The sequence below is a fragment of the Phyllostomus hastatus genome, unplaced genomic scaffold (assembly GCF_019186645.2).
Source record: "Phyllostomus hastatus isolate PE091 unplaced genomic scaffold, TTU_PhHast_1.1 phas_contig_34, whole genome shotgun sequence".
Lineage (NCBI taxonomy): Eukaryota > Metazoa > Chordata > Mammalia > Chiroptera > Phyllostomidae > Phyllostomus > Phyllostomus hastatus.
The window spans coordinates 49,654,485-49,670,056 of record NW_025333857.1 but is presented as its reverse complement, the minus strand read 5'-3'; the positions used below and the strand labels follow the sequence as shown (position 1 = coordinate 49,670,056).

Here is a 15,572-nt window from a genome sequence, read left to right as displayed (position 1 = left end):
CCGAAAACCGTCCCGTTTCCTGGAGGACAGGGAATCTCAACCTTGAGCGTCCATCAGAATCGCCTACAGGGCAGATTGAAGCACTGACGGAGGGTCCCCCCCCACACCCCACAGGGTCTGATTCAGCAGATCTCTAGTGGACTTGAAGAATTTGCATTTCTAATAAGCTCCCACTGAGGCTGATGTACTGGTCCAGGGAGCCACACTTTGGGGATGTGACTTTGTGTTTATAGTACATTATCAATTCTTTTTTTTTTTACATTTTTAAAAGTACCATTTATGCCATGGGAGGTATAAGGGGATTAAAGAGTGATGGAAAAAATACAAAAAAAGAGTAAATAAAATTTAAAAAAAGATTTAAAATGTACCATTTACATTCAATATTATTTTATATTCATTTCAGGCATACAGCATGGTGGTTAGACAATCACATACTTTCCGAAGTGTCCCCCCGATACTTCAGGTGCCCACCCGGCCCCGTCCGCAGTGACCGCGGTGTTGCCGACTGTGCTCCCTGTGCTGTGCCTGCCACCCCGTGACTGTTCTGTCACTGCCCACCTGTGCTTCTCGGTCCCTTCTCCTTGTTTCCCCAGGCCCCCACCCCCACTGCCTCTGGCAACCGTCAGTCTGTTCTCTGCACCTGTGGGTCTCTTTCTGTTTTGCTTGCTTATATTGTTGTTTAGATTCTACACTTAAGTGAAATCACATGGTATTTTTCTTTCTCTGACTGACTTATTTCACTTAGCATAATACCCTCTAGGTGCATCCATGCTGTCAGAAATGGTAAGATTTCATTCTTTTTGTGGCTGAGTAATATTCCATCACATATATTGTACCACCGCTTTTTTACCCACTTGTCTTCTGATGGGCACTTTGGTTACGTCCATGGCTTGGCTGTTGCAGATAACGCTGCAGTGATCATAGGGGTGCGTCTGTTCTTTCAAATCAGTGTTTTGGGTTACTTCAGATAAAGTAACCCCACAACACTTATCTTCGGTTATTTAAAACCGAAGTAATACCATTTATTACTGGTTTCCTCCATTGGCTTTCCTTAAAAACCCCATTAGAATAAACACTGGAGCTAGGCACAGACTTCTTGGTGCTGATTGATGGGCAGGGAGTGGCTGATGGCACCAGCCGTCTGTTCTGACCTGTGGCTCAGCAGGCCTCAGGAACCACCCACACCTGGCAGGGTCCAGAAGCGCCAGCCCAGTGCGGGAGAGGAGCGCTGGCCTGGGCATCCCGACTTGGCTGCCTCGTTTGTGAATTAGGGGCAGAATGAGAAGACCTCTAGGGTGTGCTGGTGTTAGTTTTGAGTTCTGACCACCTATTAAATATTTTATCTGCCATAATCATACACAGCTTTCAAGCACACACTTACACAGAGACAGATGCCCCAAGCCACTGGCTACCTTGCTGCCTTGCCTCACTTCTGGAAATGATCATTCCAGAGTTCTGGCATGATAAAGAACTGAAGAGTTTACAAAGCCACCTTTTTAGTATTTTTACTGGGCCCCGAAACACCTCTGTGAGTTACACACTATGTTGCTCCCATTTTAGAGGTGGAAAGACTGAGACTTGAGGGCCGGAGGAGTTGTGCTTTATTTGGGTGGCAGGAAGGGGAGAGCCGGGCCCTGACTGCTCCAGCCCAGCCGTGTTGCAGGCCAGGCTGCACGGCCCTCCGGCAGGGCAGGTTCACCCATTCTCTGTGTTCAAGCATTGTTGGTATACAATGCCACCATGCCACGCACAGCAGGTCCTGGGCCCCGCTGCACCCAGGGAGAAGGTGAGGCAGCAGAAGTAAACTGTAATGACCAAGTCCACTTTTTTTAAAGATTGTGTGCCTTTATTTTCAGAGAGAGGGGAAGGGAGGGAGAGAAAAACATTGATGTGTGAGAGAAACATCGATCGGTTGCCTCTTACTGACCCCCAAGGGGGCACCTGGTCCACAACCCAGGCACGTGCCCTGATCGGGGACCAAACCCGTGACCTCTCGGTTTGCAGGCTGGCACTCAATCCACCGAGCCACATCAGCCAGGGTGCCAAACTCAATATTTTTTTATGTACAACTAGTTCCCAATCTTCCATCAAAACAGAAGTAAAAAGTAAGGATGGATAAGCTTCACCCTGACTGCAGCAATTTCATTCATGGTACAAAACGTTTATCACAGGGTATTTCAAGCACTCAGAAAAGCACAGATTACCAACCAACCGTCCGTGGGCTCGCTACCCAGAGCTTTAAAATGCCCTTTTTTGTGTCGTATTTCTTTTAAAGCAATAAAATCCAGCAGTTCGCACCGAAGCCCCTTTGTTCCTCTCCCATGGTGGTGGCTTCCTGGGACCATCCTGTGATACTCAAAATAAAAAAGAAATATTGTAACTGATCTTCCTCACAAGAGCCAAATTATTCAAAACATTTTGACACACGCATTGGAAGAACCTACCAATTTTTGAAACAGGAAGTGCTTTTTTATTGTGGTAAAATATACATAACATAAAATTCACCATGTTAAGCATTTTCAGTGTGTAGTCAGTGGTGTCAAGTACATTCGCGCTGCGCCACCAGCCCTCTGCAGAATTTTCTTGTCATTTCGAACAGAAACGGTACCCATTGCACAGTAACCCCCAACCCTTCCTCCTCGGCCCCGAAGAACAGCCGCTGTTCTACTTCCTGCCTGTGCATGTGGCTTCTCTAGTACCTCCCCTAAGGGGAACGATGTTTGTCCTTTTGTGCCAGGCTTATTGGGCTTAGCGTGATATCTTCGAGGGTCACCCATGCTGTGGCAGCTGTCAGAATTGCCTTCCTCTCCAAGGCTGAAGAATACTCCATTGTGTGTGTGGACCGCAATGGGCTTGTGCATGCGTCCATCGGTGGACGTTTGAGCTGCTTCCACCTTTTGGATGTTGTGAACGATGCTGCCGTGAACACGGGAGCACAGATATCTTTTGGAGTCCCTGCTTTAGTTCCTTCAGGTCTACACCCCGAAGTTCAGTTGCTGGGTTAAAGAGACACTCCAGGTTTAACTTCCGAGGCGCCGCCACACTGTTTTCCGGCCCAGCTGTGCCCGTTCACATTCCCACCGCTAGTGCACGGGACTCCCGTTTCTCTGCGTTCACAGCAGCACTTTCAGTGCTAACCATTCCAATGGGCAAGAACAAGAAGTGCTGTTAAGGATTATCTTCTCTTAAAGAGGAAGAAACTGAAGACTGGGGTGGGAGAGGCCACAAGCAAGTCAGTGACGGGGCAGGACCGGGACCCTGGGCCCCGCCTCCTTCAGCCAGGTCTTTCCACTGCAACACGCAGCTCCATTGCCGCCGCCCTTTGGCCGAGGGCGCCTGCACACCCATGGCCACGGGCCGCCCACGGACTTCACATTTATTTGGCTTGGTCTTTACTTTGTTTCTTTATAAATTCAAAACAGTATCAATATTTTACAATGTTGGGGGAATCTTATGTTTTAAAAATCTACATTTCTGATTTCTCACCCGAGAACCAGAAAGTCTGGTGACCCCGGACTAGCATCATGGCGTGGCATGATTGGAGCTGCCGCCCGAGACAGGGCGTGTGGTTGCCAGGTCGCCGCAGTCCCTACCGCTCTGTGCTGTCTTTGCACAAAGACTGTTTCCCTGCTGGCTGGCCTCGGTGAACTGCGGAGTCTGTAGCCCTCTCCCTTACCAGCACACCGATGTCGGTCGTTCCGTGCATCAGCAGACGTGCAGTTATGTCTAACACCACAGGCTGGCTCCATACCCCCTGAACGCTTTCCTCTAGTCTGCATATCTCTTTGAATGTCTTGGCTATTTCTTCCCCTCCCAAGTAAAGCAAGATTACAAATAATTAATACAAAATATGCCCTGGCTGGTGTAGCTCAGTGGATTGAGCGCAGGCTGCCAACCAAAGCATCGCAGGTTCAATTCCCAGTCAGGGCACATGCCTGAGTTGCAGGCCATGGCCCCCCAGCAACCGCACATTAATGTTTCTCTCTCTCTCTTTCTCCCTCCCTTCCCTCTCTAAAAATAAACAAATAAAATCTTAAAAAAAAATAAGAAAATATAAATTGCCCTGGCTGTGCGGCTCAGTTGGTTGGAGTATTGTTGCTTATGTCAAAACGTTGCCGATTCAATTCCTGGTCAGGTCACATACCTAGGTTGCAGGTTCAGTCCCTAGTCAGGGCACATATGGGAGGCAGCCAATCAATGTTTCTCTGGTACATCAATGTTTCTTTCTCTCCCTTCCTTTCTCTTCAAGATCAATAAGCATATCCTCAGGTGAGGATTATAAAAACAAAATATAAATACTGTTGAGATGTATTTGTGTAGTCCGATTTGGACACAGTGTGACGCTGGAGAAACACCAGCATAGACGTCCAGGGACTTGGCTGCTCGTGTTGATTCTCCCGGGCAGTTCCTGGGCAACCTTAGTGAGCCCCTTCCCCGCCTGGCCTCCTCATGCCCCTGTGCCTGGTGTCGTGTGGGGCTGGGGGGCCTCCAGGGCCCCACAGGGCGCTCCATTTTATAATGAAGATAAAAACCACTCCTTTCCCGTGTTGGTGGAGAAAACCACCTCACCCATTTGAGCCCCCTCACCAGGACGCTGTCTCTGAACCAGCCCTTCCTGTGGCCTCCAGCTCACCCACTCTCCCCCTTCTCTCTGCTGACAGGTGAGGAATGACCTGACCGGGGTGCTGTACGGTGAGGACATCGAGATTTCAGACACCGAGAGCTTCTCCAACGACCCCTGCACCAGTGTCAAGAAGCTTAAGGTAAGTACAGCTAGTCACAGTCTGAAGGACAGACCAACACGATGCTCCTGGGGTTCCCCAGCCCCCTGACCATGAAGGAGCCTCGAGTTCAGGCTGCTTCGTTTCACCCTGGGCACCTCAGACACGGGAGAAGCTCCCAGGAGCTGGCTTCCCTTGGCTTTCCTTTTGCTTGTTGTCCAGCCCTGGCCAAAGGTCTGAGAGCCAGCTGCGTGGCCGTATAAATCTTACTCAGTGACTGTCTGTCTGTCACTCCAGCCTGAGGGGCCAGCAGGGCACGAGTTAGCATCATCTCCAACGTGGAGTGTCTCAGAGAAAGGACCTGTCTTGCCCAAAACCACAGCAAGGAAGTGTATGGTTGGGACTGAAAGCCCAGGCTCCCGACCCGCTCGGTGATGCTCACTCCAGTAACAGAAAGGGTCAGCCACAAGTTTGCCCAGTCGTATGTGGTCTCTGTCACTGGTCTGTTCATTCTGCAAACTCTCTCAAATACCTTGCTTGTGCCAGACCCTCTCCTGGGCGCACAGTTACCATCAGGCCTGCCCTTGACCTCAGGTGGCTCGCCGCTGGTGCAGGAGGCAGATACCTTTCAGGGGAATCAGGAACAGAGAGGCCGGGGAAGAGGGAGGAAGCAACTGGCCCCACCCAGGGAGAGGATCCCTGCGGAGCTCCAGAGAGAAGGGACAGCATTTGAGCTGGCCACGGAGGATGAGCAGGATGGGGACCTGCAGGAGCCCAGCGGGGAAGGAGGGGCGAAGGCAGAGAGCCGGACAGCTGTGCTACCCTCATGCCCTTCTCTCTTGGGCGGGCCCCAGGTTACACTAGTCAGAGCAGGTGGCGGGTCACAGCTCTCATCTTTCAAAGTCTCAGTTCACAGATGGGGAGACGGAGACCGAGAGGTGAGGAGCAAGGGAAGCAGAGCACCGGTGGTTTGTCCCTGCTAGGGAGCAGACCCTGTGCCTGCACAGGACATTTCAGCCCCGCAGCCTCTGCAGATGAGAAACAGTAGCTAGAGAGGCCTGCCGGCAGTGCAGGTGTTGGGGCTGGGTCTGCCCACGTTCTTCCCCGGGAGGCCGTGTGGTCTTGGGGTTGAGGCAGGGGCTGTGTGGGGCCTGGAGGACCCAGAGGGGTGGTGTGTGCCCTCTTTAGGGAGCGAGCACCTGGGGTGGGGCTGGTGGCAGGGGCCCAGTGCTGAACTGACATTCTGCTGCCACACACCGCGTCTCCCCAGCGTGGGCCCTTGGAATAGCTTCCTGTGCCTCAGAGGCCCTGCAGAGCTCTGCAGGCTTTAAAGTTTAAAGAATCTTTGTGTGTAGAGCAGAGGCACTAGTTGAAAGTCTGCAGGAAATTGGGGATGGAACTGGGTGTTCTGCTCATCAGCCAACCAACTCCGACAGAAGCAGGAGTGATATTAATGGTGATGAAAATAGCAGCCGACCTTTCCAGTGTGCCAACCAAGGGCCAGGTCCCCTTGACCTCCACTTGCTCGTTTCATCCTCCCCAGAGCCTTGGACAGAGGGGACCTGTATCCCCGTTTCACAAATGGGGAAGTGGAGGCTCAAAAGGTTAAGGAACTCAACCCAAGTCACCCAGCTAGAAAGAGGAAGGCTGGAATTCAAACCTGGATCTGGGCGACACCAGGGCCCAGCCCTCTCCTCCACCCCACACAGCTGCGGTTCTGAGGAGGGGTTCCAGTGTCACCCAAGCAGGGAAGAGAAGAGCCAAGGACAGCACGCTCAGTCGGTTGGCAAAGGGTTCCTTCTGTGTGGAGCATTCTTCCCCTGGAAGCTGCAAAGTTCCTCCTCATACTTTGTGCTCCTTGGTTCTAAGTAGTCCCCTTTTCCCAGACTATCCTGTCTCTAACTGCTTCATTTAAAATTTAATTCTCGCCCTGGCTGGTGTGGCTCAGTGGATCGAGTGCCAACCTGGGAACTGGAGGCAGTGGGTGTCACTAGTTCGGTTCTCAGTCAGGGCACATGCCTGGGTTGTGGGCCAGGTCCCCAGTTGGGGGTGTGCAAGAGACAGCCAAATCATGTTTCTCTCCTTTCTCCTATGTCTAAAAATAAATAAATAAAATCTTTAAAAAAAAGATAAAAAAATTTAAATCTCTGTCCCACTCACTCCCATCCCCGCTTTCTGCTCATTTCTCTCTCCATTTCACTGATGGGCATCTGTATTAATTTGGGGGGGGGCATGCCTTAACAAAGTACCACAACGGGGGTGGCCTGAAACAACAGAAATTTATTCTCTCCCATTCTGGAAGCTAGAAGCCCAAGGTCAAGGCCATGCTCTCTAGAAGGCTCTGGGGTTCTCCTTTGCCTTTCTCTGAGCTTCCAGTGTCGCTGGCAATCTTCGGTGTTCCTTGGCTGCAATCTCTGCCTCAAGTGACATTTTCCCTCTTCCTCTTCACACTGTCTTTGTGTTAGGACTTGAGTCATCTTATATTAAGAGCCTACCCTACTCTACTAAGACCTCGTCCTAGCTAATGACATCTGTAATGACCCTGTTTTGAATGGGGTCACATCCTGAGGTGTTGGGGGTTAGGATTTTAACAGTTCTTTGGGGAAACAACTCAACCACTGACGTCTGACCCACGTTTCATTTCACCCAGTTGTTTCGCCCTCTCTGTTCTCCCACTGTGGTGTGAGCTCCAGGGGACAGCGGCTGCTCTCTGTCGTGGTCGCTGTTTTAATCCCCCACCCATCATCTAGGGCCAGATCTAATTTGCTCAATAAATCTGTTGGGTATGTATAAGTAAAATACCAAGTCTGGGACAGACAAAGCAAGCAGAATGCAACGATAAAATACTCAAGAACAAAGAAATGTAATTTCTGGAAAGCCCTGAGAAAAAGCAAATCTGTGATTTACTGTGGGATAAGATAGAGAAGGAGGTACCAAGGACAAGGAAGAAACTAAATAGCAAATTATAGAATTAAAGTCTGCATTGGAGGTAGTAGAAAGCAGAGTTAATGCCAAGGAAAATAAAAAATGAATAATACAGAGCACAAGATGCAGAGAAAATGGTCAAAGAAATCAATCTGATGAGAGGAAAGGTAACAGTTATGGATGCTGGAGAAGGGAGGTCCTAAGGGAAAATCAGGACAAATGAAACAGAAGCAAAATTTTAAAAAAAGGCACCCAGCATCAGTAGTCATACCTGGCACCCAGATCTTGGTTTCTAATTCCATTCTCAAGGAAAAGGAACCAGGGTTCCTTGGAGAAATGCCTGACACTGGAACTGAGACAGGGACTAGAGCCCGGAACACCTCGTAGTGCCGGAAACAAGGAGTGCTCGGAACCCCACCACACAGACGGAGGTGGCTCAGAGGGGCGCAGCCGCCATCAGAAAGAGCTGCCAATGACCACAGCTGGGACGTGTATGCAACAAAATCAGCGCAGTGTTGGAAGTAGAAAATAAATCCCCATGAGTCCATATTGATATGAATGATTGAATAAGTAAATGGGAGAGAATAGACAAATCTAAGCCGAAGAATTCCAGATAGTTTATGCAGATATTTCACATTCAAGGAGGTGGAGTCGGCTGCCCACTTGTTAAGTGACTTCCCTCCAAAGAGCACAGTGTGAAGGTGGTGGGGGTGGGGGTAACTCTAGAATAGAAAACCCGAGAGACACGGCCTCAGACAGGTGATCAAGGTCAGCACCAGCAGCGATAAGCCCTGTTGATGGGAGGTAGCCTGTAAATGATGCCAGGAAAGGGCATTTTACCTCCATGGTCTTCCTCCCCAAAATCCATAACCCCAGTCTAGCCATGAGAAAACACCGGGCAAATTCTCTTTGAAATCCATTCCACAAAATCCTTGACCTATACCTCAATATGGTCTGGGTCTTTAAAAATAAGGAACTTCTACATCGAAGTAGCCTCTGGAGACATGACAGCTCATTGAACGGGGCGTCCTGGATGAAGTGCAGGGATGGGCAAAGAACGTTGGAGGAAAGCACTAAGGAGGTCTGAACAAAGTGTGTGCCTTCGCTAATAATAGTCAATATCGACTCATTGGTTGTAACGAATGCGCCCAAGCACGAGATGTTAATAATAGAGGGAACGGTGTGAGGGGCATATGGAACTTTCTGTGCTATCTGTGATCTTCCTGTGAATCTGCAACTATTTTCAAATAAGAAACTTAGTTTTAAAAAATTGGAGACAGACTTAAATGGGCTCGAGAGACCTGCTAGATTGGAACATACAAAACTGCCGACCTTCAACCGTGATGGAAGTACAAAATCAGCAACTCAAAAGGACATGTGCAGACCAGCCGGCCTTTCCACGTGCTGGCAGAACTGGTGAAAAAGGAGTCATATATAGACATATTTAGGCAAAAGTTTTGAAATACAAACATAAAGGGGAAAATCTACAAGTATCTAGGCCAGGAAAGAGCATATTTTCCACAAAGGTGCAAAATCCAGGCCACCTTGACTCCTCCCAGCATCCAGCCCCAGGAACAATGGAGCCATGGGGAGACACTCCGCCGCATGCGAGGCTCACGTGAGGCGCGTGCCAGGTGCCCTTCTAGAAGGTAATCCTTGAAGTCTTACGTCAGCCTTGTAGAACCAGGGCAAACTTCAGAACCTGCCACCGCTCAGCAAGAACCGCCAGAAGCGGTAGCAAAAGAGCTGAGTTTAAACAATTGTTATAAAAGTTTTGCATCTGTTTTGCATACAGATGCAAAAATTCATTTGGAGAGCAAGCATACATGTACATATAATGGAAAAATAGATACTATAATAATAATAACTTGATATAAAAATCTAATTCCATTAACAGAGCCAAAAGTGGATGTGGTTAAAAAAAAAAAACAAGCATGGGCCCTGGCTGGTGTGGCTCAGTTGGTTGGACTATTGTCCTGTAACCAAAAGGTTTCAGGTTTGATTCCTGGTCAGGGTGCATACCTAGGTTGCAGGTTCAATCCCCGGTCCAGGCACGTATGATTCCCTCTTCTGAGAGCGTGCTGGAGGCAACCGACCAATGCTTCTCTCTTGCATTGATTTTTCTTTCTCCCTTCCTCTCTCTCTCTAAAAGCAATGAAAAAATGTTATTGGATGAGAATAACAATATTTTTTTAAATGGGAGCTAACTTCCTGGTCTTACATAGGAGAAGGACTCCAAAGAGACCATTTTGCTCATGAGTTTCATAATCAGAGAAATATAAGCTAAAGAAGGCTTAAAGTAACAGAATGGTAAATGTGCTATAAATGCAAACAGAAGCTTCTGAAACACGGATGGTAGAAGCAAAGACAGTCTAGTCCGTGTATCGAAATACAGAAAGCAAATGTGAAAACCAGAAAGCACAAAACATAATTGCTAACCAACTACAATCCTCCTGACCGTAAGCTCAGATAGGTCAAACTCTGTATTAAAAGGCAAAGACTTTCAGGCCATGCTTTGAAGAGCTAACTAGAGCTATTTACAACAGGGTGACACAGAAAGGTCAAAGGTAAAAGGTTGGGTAAAGGTACACTATATCAGGCAAACCAAAATGAAGCGAGATCCTCAGTGTTCATACCAGAGCAAAGAGAATTCAAGGCTCTGGTGTGGAGGAGAGTCATTTTCTATAAATAAGGGTACAATTCACCATGAGAATAACACACTCATGGACCATTATTGCTCTAAATTGCATCCCACTGAAATATATAAAGAAAAGCCTTTTACAAATACAAAGGGGAATTGACGGAAACACAAAAGTGTTGGGAGCCATCACATCTCTCTCTCAGTCTTGGACAGATCATCCGGGCAAAAATAAGCAAGAACATAGAGGAACTGAATAATTAAATTAATCAGGCTGATTTAGCAGCCATGAATCTACCGAAAGTCAGGAAATAAAACCACGTCTGTGTGATGAAGACCCCCAGGCCTTGAAGCTCCTTCTGGGCCTGTTCCAAGCAGGCCTTCAACCTGAGCTGTCGCCAGGCCTGACGGAGAAGGCCGGCCCACGAAGGGGCCCTCCTGCCCTGGCTTCTCTCCACAGTGAGGCCGTGGGCCCTGTATGGGCAGACCCCAGGCTCTGGCAGGCCCTTCTGTTCACTTCAGCAGCTTGACCCGCCTTCCCCGGAGGATCCCCCAGCCCGCCGCCCAGCGTTCCCATTACAGACGGCCTCCATCTTATAGGTCAGCTGATGAGCAACTCTGATTTCATCTGCAGTGTGCATCCTCCCTGCCGTGTCCTGTGGCGTATCCACACGTTCTGGGAATCAGGACACAGGTGTCTTTGGGTGCATTGTTCTGCCTGTCACTGGAAGACCACCAAGATAGGCCTTGAGGTGAACTGTCCCCCTCTTCGCTCCACGGGAGAGTCCTGGTGGGAATTTCATCGCCCTTCCAGAGGCCAGGAACCCGGCCTGTCTGCCTGAAACTGAGGTTTATACAAGCTCCCCTCGGGGACACAAACCTGGAATAAATATTGTACATCTACCCAGCGGGCCAGTTTTACTCAGAGATGTGGGAAGAAAAAACATTGTTTTTATCTTAAGATAAACATTAGGTAAGCAGTTAGAATGCTAACTATATATGAGTTTTTAATTTTTTTAGATTTTATTTATTGTTAGAGAAAGGGCTGAAGGGAGAAAGAGAGAGAGAGAAACATCAATGTGCCAGAGACACATCCGTAAGTTGCCTCCTGCATGCCCCCAACCAGGGACCTGGCCCACAGCCCAGACGTGTACCCTGACTGGGAATCGAACCGGAGACCTTTTGTTTCGCAGGCTGGTGCTCAATCCGCTGAGCCACACCAGCCAGGGCTATAAATGAGTTGGGTTTTTTTTTAAATAAAATAATAAATTTTAAAGAAATGCCATGATTTGCCACTGGGCTGCTGGGGGCTATTCCCTCTTCACTCCCTTCCTTAAAGAGTATGTGTCGTTTTCTTCTCTGCCTTTAGGGACACTTCTGGTGAGGAAAAAAACAAGTCTAAGAAAAGACTAATTTTAGCTAAATAAAAGACAGAGTGCTCCTTCTGGGTGTGGAATCAGTCTGTCAGAGCCAGAAGGGACTTTGGAAGACATCCAGGCTGACTCTGTCAGGCTCACCCCAGGCCTCAGAGCCCGGGAGACCCCTTCCCCGGTGTCCGCCCCCAGCTCACATGATGGCCAGCCCACAATAGCCCAGCTGCCCTGGGGCTCACAGCACCTCATCCCTTTCTTACAACATCCAGCATGGTCTGATTTGATTTTCCAGCAGCCCAGCGAGGTGGATAGAGTGGGTCTGCGGGGCTGGCCTCTGAGAACAGGGAAGTTATTGAACGGTGGTTGAGGCAGAAGCACAGGTGGTGGGAGATGCCAGATAACCCAGAAGTCAGTGTCAGGTCGACCTTGACCTCCTAGTAGGAGACCATAGGCCTGCCACAGAGAAGACAGGAAGGGGTGGCCTTCTACTTTTCTGCTCTTTTACATACAGGGTAGCTATTGTGATGTCTCAGGATTGCATTTTCCACTCAGGTCCTTGCACTTCAGTGTTGCAGGACTTGTTCATGAGTTGTTGCTGCAGACAGGACGCTGAGCTCCTGCAGCTCAAGCTTGTGGGGTTGGCCTTCTCATCCTGGCAGGCACTCCACAGCGGGGCCTGGTCAAGCATTCAGGCTCTGGAGCTGCGGTGGGGCCCGCACAACCACTTCCTACCTGTGTATCTCAGTCTAGGAAGAGAGCCTGAGGTTCTTGTAAAAATGATTTACTGAGAGTGCACTTAGGAGAAGGGGAGAAAAGCAGGATGAGGCTAGAGGGGAGCGAGGCCAGAAAGCTGTCTTAGTGGAGACCTGCTTAGCCTGGCCCCACAGAGTCTCTGGAGCACAGCCTGCTTCCACAGAGCTGCTCCACTTGCAGCAAAGGGGCTGGAGTTTCCCGTGTGTGTGTGTCAGCCACGGGCTGCTGTGGAGTGTGGGGCCTGACATAGCCTCCCAGGCCAGGAAAAGGCCTCCTCAACCTAGAAGGTAGTAAGCTGCTGGCAAACCCCCCTCACTGCAGCTGGAAGGGGTATGCCAGCCCCAGGAGGGAATCCAGCAGGCCCAGTGGCATCTGCTGAGCCTGGGAAAGTCTCATTTTGGGGGACCTCAGCAGGCTCATGAAATTTTCCAGGGTGGGCATAATAACAGCACCCCAGGATCTCAAGTGTCAGCTGCACTGGGTGCTGGCTTGTCCTCTTTCCTCCCAGACTCTGCAGCATCTTGCTCTCTCTCACCACCTAGAATCAGAATGGTGTGAAGGGCTCCCTGTATCGGGCCCAGCCTGGCTCTGGGTAGGATCGTTCCTCGGGGCACTCTGGTGGTCAGGGAGCACCCAGGTGAGAGCACTGGCTCCGGAGTGTTGTGCAGCCTTGGAGGAAGCCTTTTACCCCGCAGGGAAGAGTTTAACTAGATCAATGATCCCTTGGGCCCCATCCAATCCTAACAGTCTTGGAGCATAGTCCAAGCAGTCTATGCAACTTGGTTGTCAAGGCAACAGGGACACTAAATGGTCCACAAATGGCAGAGCTGGTTATTTATCTGTCAGCAGGTGGTCGGCCGTGAGGAATGTGGGTCCCTTAGTCCATTCGAGAAATGGACGTGTTGAACCCAATCAGTGCCTAGGCCCTAGGCTGAAAGGGCATTAGTGTAATGATGGTACCAGCTACCAAAAAACCAGTATGGGCCAGGCTTTGCACTTGGTGCTTCACACAGCATTTGTGGACTTCATCAGGCACTCAACACCTATTTATTGACATATGTGCTATGCCCTGTGCTGGGAGTTGGGAACCCAGAGACAAATCCAGTCGCCCTCAGTCCAGTAGGGAAACATAGATATAAGTAAGTGGCTTACATCTATGTAAGATTGTGCCGTGATCGAGTGCTCTGGGCCCACAGAGGAACAAATGGCCACCAAGACTGATGGAACAGAGACGGCCTCTCAGAGTAGGGGTGCATGAAGGTGGGAGGGAAGGACATTCTGCATGGGTGCGTTTGCGGAAAGAAAGAGGGGATAGAGTGAGGAAATGAATGAGTGAATGAACGAACGAATGAAGGAAGGAGTAGCAGACCTGGATGCCGTTCTCTCTCAGTGCCGTGGAGGAGTGAGACGGGAGGACTGGTGAGAAATGGGGCCGAGAAATGGTGCATAGGAGTCAGTTGGGAAAGAATCTCGAACGCTCAGAGATCGATCTGTAGAGTTCAGGGAGCTGTAAAGCGATTTGGCGTGATCACATTTGAATCTTGGAATGATCCCGTCCTTTGCTCTGTGGAGACTGGGGCAGATGGGGCAGGACTAGAGGCAGGGATCCAGGGAGGAGGCTGCCGTGGTTCACCGCCCAGGGAACAGCAGTGGCGCAGCCAGGGCAGTGGGGCTGGAGAGACGGGAATGACGTGGGAGCTATGAGCAGACGGAACCAACAGGCCCTGGTTGTGGCGTGGATGAGGGAGAGGCGTGAACCTAAGGTGACCACCACGTTTCCCAGCTGGGGGAGTAGGAGGTCAGCGACACAAGTCTCAAGATGGACAGCACAGTGGGAGGGAGGGGGTCGAGGGGAAAGATGATGGGTTCAGCTGGGGACATGTTGAGCGTGAGGTGCCTGGGAGAATCCAAGGAGGTGTCCCGTAGGCAGCGGGAGAAAAGTCTGGGCTGGGGAGGGAGATTTCGGGCCCCAGAGCACACCGAGGGTACTTGTGGCTAGGGTCATGAGTGAGGTTGCCCAGGAGAGTGATGAGGACAGAACTGAGTTCCACACGAGCATTTAGGGATGGACAGAAAGGTAAGGAGCTGATTCTGAGCTGGAGTGACCAGGAGGTAGGAGGGAACCAGGAGAGAGCATCATGGAAGCCAACAGGTAGGTTTCATATCATTACTCCCACAGCCACCTGCAAGGTAGGCAGTATTATTTCTTTGATGAGGCTTCAGGAGAGCGCAGCCAGTCAGTGGTAGCCTTGGGACTTGAACCAAGGTCTCTCTAACTGCAAAATCCAATAAGCTGTTTCTACTACGTCATGTTTAACAACACAGAACTTGGCACCAAGTAGATGTTCCGTAAGTGTTGGCTGGGTGGCTGGGTGGATGGGTATTGTTAGCAGCAAGAAATGATGAAAGATCTCAACAAACAAGCAGAAAGACCCTGGAGTGTGCCTGGGAGCATGTCTGCAGACGGAAGCAGCTCAGAACTTTTTATAGCACTGCAGACATAGTGATGACAAAGGCTCGCCTCCCTTGCACCGCTCCGTTAATGATCTTTCAAAGTCCTTTCCGAGCGACTTTTTCCCTTCTTCTTTCCATTCTTGCTCACAGACGAAGGATGATTTTAGAATCCAAGCCTTTTTATTTTGCTAAAGTACATGATGAGTAAACTGGCCTCCCAGTCAGCACTTTCCAATTTTGACAGATGCTAAAAACTGATATTTAAAAGCATGTTTCTCTTTATGCATCAAAGGGCCTTCAGGCCTGGTGGAGAGGACAGAATGAACGGTGGGAAGGTAGCACCACCTGCGAGGCGGAGCCCTGCTGAGGAAGGCAGGAAGCGAGCAGGGTAGGGGCCGGCATTGCAGGCCAGGGCTGGCCTCCTGGTGGCTGCCCGGCACACCCACTTCCACCCCGTCTTCTGTGGGGAGAGGGCCCAGCCTGGATCATCACCCCCTACAAAGCAACCGAAGGACCCTCATCCTGACCTGAGAGGGAGCCTCCGACAGGCATGGAGTCAGTGTTTATTGAACTAATAAATGAGCCACAGGAGCTGTTGTACAGCTTATACCTATTAACCACACTGAGATAATAAGATCATAAATAAGCATTTTATAGAGCTTTTGAATATAGATTTTCCTTTGAAATAAAGATGGGCTGAGGGAAGGT

General features: G+C 49.9%; 1 protein-coding gene across 1 annotated transcript in view; it reads left to right on the top strand.

The window, feature by feature from the left end:
- GABBR2 (gamma-aminobutyric acid type B receptor subunit 2) overlaps positions 1-15,572 on the top strand; it is a 329,379-nt gene that overhangs the window by 160,867 nt on the left and 152,940 nt on the right. The window contains exon 4 of the mRNA XM_045840918.1: positions 4,662-4,763. Within this exon, the coding sequence (XP_045696874.1) occupies positions 4,662-4,763 (102 nt within the window). The remainder of the gene's footprint in view (positions 1-4,661; positions 4,764-15,572) is intronic.